Below are 9708 nucleotides of genomic sequence, written 5' to 3' on the forward strand. Positions count from 1 at the left end.
AACATTTATTTGTTTCTTCATGGTGTCTTTTAGTAATAGTTTATATTTGTAGTACCTTCTACCACAGAGGTTTATAGTGTCAGATTGAGTGATGTCATTTGGGATTGTTGCTGAAAAATTAATTTGATTTTTTGTAAATTGTTCTGTGTATGAAACTAAAAAACCTGTAGTTATATTTTGACTATTTTTAATACAATTCAGGAGATCAGCCAAATCCAGCACCAGCAGGGCAGGTTGACTATACCAAGGCCTGGGAGGAGTACTACAAAAAAATGGGTACGTGTGTAGGCTTTTCTGTTGTTCCATAGTAGAATGTTTTAGGAGACTTGGCATATCTCAATATCTCATTTGGTGAGATGGGGTTTTTACCCCCCAAAAAATAAAAATGCATAATCTATGTGACTTCTGAACCATTTACTGCTAAAGGCCCTGAACTCTGCAGAAAAACAAACTTTAAAATTTGTGTATAAGGCATTTACTTGTACTCATGCTAGTAATCAGCTTTGCAAAAATACCTCATACTCAATATATCTGGTCATCGGGAAACAACATCTTCTAAATATTTTAGTCTGAGTATTTCTGAAGTATATTTTTAAAGTATATTTAGTAAGTTCTAGAGTTCAGCTTCGATCTGCTTTACGAAGCTGTGTTGTTCAATATTTGTTTCATAATGCTCTTAAGATTACTTTTTTTTCTTACAACTTGCTTTTGGTGTTCCAAGTTATTAAAGCATCGTAACTAGCTTTGATTTATACCACACCCTTTTTTAAATAGTATTTGCTTTGCAGCACTTAAGAACTGTGTTTAAACTGCAGGTTATACGTTGTTGCTAGCTTTTTCAAAATACTTTGCTTGAGCTGACTTACCAAACTGAAATGTATTTGCTTGTTAAGTTGATGGCTTCATCCTTTCCTGAATAAGGAGAGAATATGTTGTCTTGACACACTGGCAGAAGGTGCCTGTATCTTTTAAATCACAGTAATGTCTTGCCAGGACAGTGTTTTGTCCACAGTGTTCTCCCATGGATATTCTAGTTGATTTAAATGAGTATACTGAGGACTAGTGGGCTTCTTGCTTTCTCTGGTATCTGTTTGACCAGACATATAGCAGCATCCAGTTTGTATTTTTTGTTGGTTGGTGTGGGTGGGAGTGTTTGGTCAGGTTTTTTCCCCTCTTCCAACTGCATCCTGTTTTCTTCATGGAATATTAAAAAGCATTTGGAGTTAAGATGAATAGCATATTTAATTTCTTAATCTTATCAGCCTTCTACCAGGTTGATCTCAAATTATTTGCCAAGACATCATTACCTTTACTCTTCTTCATTTTGGCACAGCATAAGTGATGAAATGAAACAGAAAATATATAATAATGATTTACTTCAAGGATTGTGTATCAGACTAAGAAAATTGCAACAGCATGTCAAACACACGATTTTTAAGATGCTGATAGGCCTTCCCATTTATCCTCTTCATGTTTCATGTAACTACTTGTTTTCAGTTTACTGTCTCTGTTAGTTCAGCTACCATTCTTCAGTGCAAAATTGTAGAGGGTTTTCACTGCCTTTTTAAGAATAATGCAATTTGTTTGCAGGGACTTTGCTGTCTTTCTAATTTTCTGTCTCTGGGAAGCAAAGTCTGGCTTGCACTACTTTTGTATTTGCTCTGACTAAATAATAGCTATTTATAAGGTGTCAGGATAGAGTTTCTGGGAGCAAGTTCAAGAGTGTGAACCCAAAAAAAAAAAACATTGGGAGATGTCAGGATTGCTCTTAAAATGCAAAATTACAAAAAAAAAAAAACCAAGATAAAAATCAAGTAAGAAGAAAAAGAAAAGGGAAGTTCTGATATTCATTCCTTTTTCTAGTTCAAATCCAGTTCTTCGCCTGCAGGAGAACTGTTGATGTCTGGACCTGTATAATTTGACTGTGTAAATCATGAGAACTTTTTGCTTCTACAGAAGATCCACTTAGAAAAGAACTGACCAAGTGAGGTTGAAGAGCAGAGAATTCACTTGGAGTTGATTTAGTGCTAAATGAGGTTGTTTTTCCCAACCTCCTTAACAACATTAGAAAGTAGTAGAAGATCAGATGAATACTAAGGCTGTCCATCAACAAGTTATTGTGGTCTCCAGGTGTTCAAATACAGCTACTACTGTTCATGCTTCGTACAGTAATGTAATGCTTCTGTTCCCATTAACTTGTGCAAAAGGGGAAAGGTAGGAATTGCAAGTCACTCATTCTGACTTTTTTTCAGATTTTTCACAGCACAGATGATTGCACAAACAGCTGTGTTACAGAGCTGAACTGAAACTTGGGACTTGCTGAGCCCAAGCAGTTTTATTTTTACTGCTGAAGAAAACTACTTTGATAATCTGTGGCAAGCTTACAAGGGTGACGGTACTGAGCTGAATAAATGTGATACTGCAGTTGGTGCTCTGGATTTTCTCACACTTTGTTAACTATGAGTGCACTGAAAAATTGCGTGGTCTGAAAACTAAAGGACAATCCTCAGTATTCCCATCAAAACCATAATACTGTATTCCAAACTGGCTTCCTACTGGTGCGATATGACTTGGCTTATTATCACAGAGAACATTTCCCGATTTTTTTATTTATTTTTTTTTTTTTTTCAGTGTATAGAACAGTCACTTGAAAATAACGTGTTTTCCAACTTGCAAATAATAGTGGCAAAGTCAGTCTCCCTTTTCAGACTTGTTTTGGTCAGGGGCTGTGGCTTTAAGTAGCAAATACCGTTAAAAATAAGACCAAAAAGCTAGTAAAATACTCCTGCACACTGGTACGTTACTGTACATGGATCTTGTAGGTGACCAGACCATCTTATTTGCTGGGTACCCTACTTTGTAAAGACAGAAAACTTGTTTTAAATGTCCCTTGAATATTACCAGTTAACAAGACAGTTTAGCTTTTGAAGACATATAGATGCTGTTATCTTGCATTGGCAACAGAGTCTTTTTATGTTTATTTTTACCAACAAGAGCTGAAATAAAGATTTGCATAACTGGGCCCTAAAAATCTCCCAAGGGTAGGGGTTCCTTCTAAACATGAAGTCATATCTTAGTAAATTATTTTTACATAACCATAGGAGTTTGTAAATTGATAATTTGAAATCAGGTAATATATTGTGGTCTTGATTTATACGTAAGGAATTCCATAATAAATATTGGAACTGTTCTTTAAGGATTCCTCAGCTTTGTAATGAGAAAAGGACAAAGAACAGTTTTCTCTTACTAGAATCACCATTGATAATTTGAGTAGTGGAAGAACTGTATAAAAATATGGCGTTCTCTTTCTTAGCCTTCCTGAATGAGGAGGTATTCTGTGTTTCTTGTATTTCCTTTGTTTATACGTAGTTTATCAATCTTGTTAGTGTTCCAGTTGAATCTGGATATCGATGAGCATGTAGCGTTTCATGCAGTTCTGTACACTGAAAGGAAGTTTTGACTAAACTGCTGAATTCCATGTGTAGGTTCAGAATTACTTGCAGTACTTAGTAAGGGAATGACGCAGCTGAAATACTTTGAATTTTTACTAACATGTTTCAGGACAGAAGTCCAGTTTGACATCTTTCAGTAGATGTTAAACTTCCTATATTTGATTTATCATTTGAATTTCAACACTGCCTTGGGATAGCTGGCTGAATGTCAGAATAATCTTGGGTTATAATGCACAAAAAAATGCCCTAGCTCTTCCACTCAGCTGTACTGACAGCTATAATACAGCTAAATAATTTGGAAGTAGAATTAGTATCTCATAAATTAATAGCGAACTTGCAAAAAGTGTATCCTGGGATAATTTGTAACCATACTAAAAGTCATTTTGGTTAAACTAATTGATCAGAAGTGTAAATTCAGCTTTTAAGATTAGAAGACATTTAAGTAAGTTTATCTAGGAAAAACAATTGCTTTACTGTATAACACAAAAAGCGATGGAGAGGTTCTTTTTAATGTATCTCCAGTGTAAGTGGAAAAACTATCTAAGTTGTATAGAGGGTTGGAAGGTGAACGATTGTATTTTGAAGAAGTCTAGGATAGTGCTTTGCCAAATGTTCAGATTCTCTGCTCACACTTAATGTTTTTGAGAGCATTGGGAGATTATGTACGTAAGAGGAGTGTGGATAGCTAATACTCTTTGTGTGGATTTTCTGTGTTAAATAAAGTATTTGACAAACAAAACCAACCTTCCATCTGATCCCCTAGACAGTTCATTAGAATCTTTAATACTCATGTTCCCCAGAAGGTTGTGCAGTGGTCTTGTATCCAAATAAAAGGTGAGGTGGTTTCAAGTAGGATTGAAAGCTTTTAAGCCCTCACCGTGTAGAAGCTGCCCCTTTTTTGTGATAGCAGAACAGAAAATCAGGCGCATGTGGAATTGTACAGGGCGTAGGCTTGTATTTTGCTTGGATTTTTTGGTATGGTATGATTGGATGTGCTGGTTTGTTTTGTTTTTTTTTCTCTAGGATACTAGAATCTTGGAAGAGTGATAGTTTTTGGATAGTGTTATAATTCTGACTGTAAAACTTACATTATGATCTACATTAAGAGTTATTTTCTCAAATTAATCACAGTAGTATTGTTTCTGTTTTGGAAGTTCAAGAAACTTGAAGCACTTCATATAAAACTCTTCTGTCTGGATGCATGCAGGTATGAGGACAGATGACTGGATAGAGGATAGAGTGTTGTTCTGCTGTGATAGGAACGTTCTGCTGTGATAACTGCAAAAATACCTTTCACATAAGATTGTGAAGATGATAGTGATAATAAGTGGAGTGTTTGATGTTTCTGAAATAAGAGAAGGGGAAAAAGAAGCTGTCTGTCACAAACCTTTGGAAGAACAGCATGACTGAGGTCCTACAAAGTTGGCTGTAATTATTTTTTTTTATATACACTAAAGATTCCTTGTGTGTTAGTCTATCACCTTTCTAGAGTTTTTAAGCTGCAAGTTGATTTTCTTGGAAAGACTGGTTGTTCCCGGCTGTAAATCTGGGAGTGTGTGTACACACATGTATATACATGCTGTTTTTTCTAGAGGAGTGGAACTTAAGCAGAAGTTGAAAGGAGAGGTTTCAGCACTCTGTTCTGTGGTGGAGTAAATGTTGACAGAAATCATGCTGGTTTTGAAAAATGTAATCTGCGGTAGCCTAGCAACTATATTAAGGAGGCCAGAACTGGGAGAGAGATAAAGTCAGTCAGTCTAGGCGGAGTACAAGAAGTAATCTTGCTTGTTGACCTGTGTTTTAAATTTAAGTGATACCGGTTGTTAGGTCAGTTTAGGTCAGCAGGCTTTGAAGACTTTTGCTCTGGAACATAATTCAAGAGGTGGAAAAAACATTCTTTGTGGTTCCTCAGTTTTGTGTTACATGGGAATTATTACATTAAAATAATAGTATAAGTGGTTAGGTAAAAAAAGCAGCCACAAGATTATTCAACAGCTTTGTTAGGGATACTGCAAGAAGCTAGGTGAGTTTCTTAGGCAGTGCGATTTTGAAATTTTCTCATTTCTATTGCAACAACAAAGCTGTGTAATTCTAATTACTTGTAGGTCAAGCAGTTCCTGCCCCTGCTGGGGCTCCGCCAGGTGGTCAGCCGGATTACAGTGCAGCATGGGCTGAGTACTACAGGCAGCAGGCAGCATATTATGCCCAGACAAGTCCACAGGGAATGCCACAACATCCTCCGGCACCACAGGTATAAAGTTTAAGTGATTTTTGGCTGGCTTCCATTTCAGTGGTTACAGATAATTTTTTTGCATGTCTCCTGCTTTCTTACCTTTGGAGTATGCATCTTTTTTCTAGCGAAATAACTATCACAATAATCAATAGATGACTTTGTTTACCTGATAACTTGAGTTCTGTTATCTATCCATATGTTTGGTGATTATGGTTTTTTTAAAAAAAAAAAAAAAAACAAAAACAAAAAACTTTCTCCTCCCAGGGTTTTGAAAACCATGCAAGAAGCCACCACCATTTACATTAACCAATTTTTCTTTCTTAAAGGCTTCACTCCTGAGTTAGCTCGGTTTAAAGGATTTTCTTTAACTTTTTGTGTATCTCTTATGTATCTCTTCTGCACAGGGCCAATAATAAGAAGTGGACAATACAGTATTTGCTTCATTGTGTGGGGGAAAAAACCTTTGTTAAATGTATGGATGCAGACGCCTTGATGAAGATCTTAATTTTGTTTGGTTAAAAAAAATAGTGTTTTTGAAAATGTACAAAATATCTATCACTACTGATAGGAGGTAATATTTCTGTGTAGAAATGAAAAATGGTTTGTTTTTAGTATTAGTGTAGATGTACACATTCCAGCAAATGTATTTGCAATTATGTGGTCAATGCTTTGTGATATAAATGTACTTTTTCAATGTATACTTTATCACTTTTAAAATGCTTGTTTTGTGCTTTACAATAAATAATATGAAACCTCCTGTGTCGGTAAGTTGGATATGTGGGTATGTAAAGAATTATAGGAATGATTTACAACGCTGAATCAAGGTACCTGTACACAAATGAGACTTTTTTTTTTTCCCCCATGAAACCTTGTTGAGTTTAAAAACTTGTCGTTAGCATGTTTTTCCCCTCTTGCAGAATAGTTGTAGATGGAGGATCTCTTTCATTCATTGTATTTTGCTGCCTAGCACCAGTAATCTTGATACCTTAATTTTCTTTCTATTTGATTAAAACTGCATGTGTTTAAGAAGGTGATCTTTTGGCATACTTCCATTGCATTAACAGTGAAATTTCCTTTTACACGTGACCACTGTTTCAGACCTGTGCAGCTGCTATAACAGATAACTTTTGTTCTTAATTGAGTACTTCAAAACTGTTCCTGTGTAACTTCTTTATGGATTTTTTCAGACTAGTCCTAAGACTTATTTTAAGTGTAATGTGCTTAAGCCTTCAGTTTAAAGTAGTCCACTTCAAAATTTAGTGTAGAAAAGTTTGATGTGGTATGCATAGTAGTTACAAAAATTGCATCTGTCCTTAAAACGCTGTTTTGTTTGAGTGGTGGGGAGTGGTTGAGAACTTCCTGTAGAGCAGATAACTTCTGTTTTTGTAAATACTCAAGTATTTGAATCAATTGATTATTTTTTTATATATATACTTGAAACTTCTTATTGCTCTAATGCTCATACTAAAAATCTGATTCTCTTGAAATCCTGTGTTTGCTCTTTGCATATTTATTGGCTCTTTGCATATATTAGACTACATGCAATACAGTCTGTCTTGCCATTGTCTGTTGAAGTGCAGGTTTGATCCAGCCAGTATAGAACTAGCTCTATAGGGGTGAGGAGGACTGTGCTGTGTATCATCCTTGATTGTTCCTTCAAGGAGCATTGCACTGTAAGTACATCAGAATGACAAATTGATGAACTGCAACAGTATCTTTTTGTCAATGTTCCACATAATGAAAATGCCGTACTTGTGTGACTATTATGTTGGAATACAGTGCTGGTATCTTAGGAAATCATAATTGCTTCTTAATTCAGAAACATAGGTTTGCATATACTTATACATACACATAATATGATTTTTTCGGTAAGTATTCCTGAAACGTTTAGCAATAGCTAAAGAAAATCATGTTTCTGTTTATCTGAGTAATAGTTCTTTTCATTAGTACTCCTGAGACAGCTGTATCAGTGTTTTAAAGTGTGCATATCGTAACATTGAAGTCTTTGGAACCACTTGTTAGACAGAAGTTGTCTTTGTCTTCAGATAGTTTGCAGTTATGTAGTGATGTAGGTATGTTTTAAATAATTCTATAACTGTTATTTGCTTTATCTTTTGGGACACCGTATTGTTGCTTTGAGAATAAATTTTTTAGGGTGGCTGCACAGAGGAGTAAAAGGTTAAGGCTTGAAAACTGAAGTAGTTTATTCAGGTAATTAGCAATGTATGTTATTGTGCTGTAGAAATAGAAGGAATTATTTTTATCCCTTTTAAAATTAGGAATTATTCTGGTAGCTTAAAGGCTAGGACAGTGTTTGCTGTCTTTAGTGTAGGGTATGAAGTTTAATAGTTCAGATATTTTGCATGGTATTTGTAGATAACCTTATAGAATGGTGCATTTATTATGTACTAAACTGAGCAAAATTAAAGTCACTGGATTCTTTATCATTCACAAAATGGAGGCTGTTGATTTTGATTCATTTAAAGTATAAAATCTTTATTAATTGCAAACAGTGCAATTATTTATACTTCACAGTGCCTTCCCAGACCTTCCACCTTAGGTTCTGCTGCAAAAAAGCAACAGGTAAGCACAACCTAAGGAAGTATATAAATTAATATATTTCAGTACATTAATGTTGTCCCTGTGAGATCTTTGTGGTTGTGTATTGAAAAGCAATCTGCTGCTTCCCCAAATGCATTGTTATTCACGGTTCCATTTCAGTGGAAAGTCTTTAAGTTTTTAAACAACTGTTTATATTTCTAGGTAAACATGTATTTTCTTTCTTTTTTCTTTTTTTTTTAAGAACAGATGAGTAGATTGCAGTAATTACACTTGATCAGAATAAGTGATTTTTATTATTTTTCTTCATAGCTAATTGTTGCAATTTAAAGAATCAAAACCTTTTAAATATGCAGGAATTACTTTGGTTAGAAACGTCAACAGCCTTCACAAATGTTTTTTTATAATAGGGCACTATTCCTACTTAAACCCATGAGACCTAAATATAAAGAATATGACTTCTTGTTGTTATCGCTGAACTTGATAACTTGTCTTACAGTTACAGTCTGTTAGTGGAATTTTTAGATAACTAACTTTGCTGATTCCTACTTGACGTGGTAGGAAGAAATTCTGGAATTTCAGAGATTAGTATGTTTTAACTGAAAAAGCATGTGCACCAATTAAATGTTAACAGTACAGCAAATAATATTTTATCTATATAGCAGTCAGTGTATCCTGTTTTCTTGATACTTTAACTGAATTGCTGTATATTTTGATAGTTTAAAATGTTTGTATGTCTTATAGATGGTCTGGTACAGGTTTTTGTTTCAGGTTTTTGTTGGGGTTTTTTTGCTTAACATAAAGCAGCATCTATTTGATTTTTGTTGATTATTCTGTTTCTAAAATGTGCTGCTCCTCTTTCAAAAGTCCTGCTTATCTGTACATCAAAGAAAAATATTCAAAAATACTGCCTTCATTTTCACACACAGTGCTGAAGATGCTGCAAGCACCAAATCATAGCTCATAGAATCAGGTCCTGAGATAGTTACTACCAGTAAAGAGGAATCCTTTGAGTGTATGCCATTGGTGAGCCGATGAGCATGGACCATAGAAGGGCTCCATGTAGAAGGTAAAATTGGCAAAAACATAACAGATTTGAAATGTATCCCATACATGATGGTGTAGGGTATGATTTTTGTTTTGATCACTTTTCATTCTTTAAAGTATAATTTGTTTGACCATAAATGTTCCATAATCTGTTAAGTTTTTTAAACTGTGATTTAATAATATAAACCATCTAAGTTATATTCTAAACAGTCAAGCTTAGATATATTGAATTTTTGAACTAAATTAGCAGTTGTGCTTCAGTTTCTCAAGGCGCTTAATATTTCATCTGTAGTGTATTATGTAACTTCATTTTTGATGTGAGAAAAGGTTAGGTGTGTACCATTTGGATTTTGATACTGTGAATTTAGTGTTGGGCAAGTCATTTGTTCAATTCCTTTTACCTGACTCTTCTTCTTC

General features: G+C 34.7%; 1 protein-coding gene across 8 annotated transcripts in view; it reads left to right on the forward strand.

Annotated features, from left to right (window-relative positions):
- FUBP1 (far upstream element binding protein 1) overlaps positions 1-9708 on the forward strand; it is a 36604-nt gene that overhangs the window by 14973 nt on the left and 11923 nt on the right. For 4 of the 8 annotated variants that reach the window (XM_055815443.1, XM_055815445.1, XM_055815440.1 and 1 more), the window contains 3 exons: positions 202-276; positions 5558-5703; positions 6090-6442. In XM_055815443.1, coding sequence (XP_055671418.1) covers positions 202-276; positions 5558-5703; positions 6090-6098 — 230 coding nt within the window. In that variant the 3' untranslated portion in view covers positions 6099-6442. Of the gene's footprint in view, positions 1-201; positions 277-5557; positions 5704-6089; positions 6443-9708 lie in introns of those variants that run through there. The other 4 variants (XM_055815442.1, XM_055815444.1, XM_055815439.1 and 1 more) reach the window with 1 other exon arrangement.

Source organism: Falco peregrinus, chromosome 10 (assembly GCF_023634155.1).
Source record: "Falco peregrinus isolate bFalPer1 chromosome 10, bFalPer1.pri, whole genome shotgun sequence".
Lineage (NCBI taxonomy): Eukaryota > Metazoa > Chordata > Aves > Falconiformes > Falconidae > Falco > Falco peregrinus.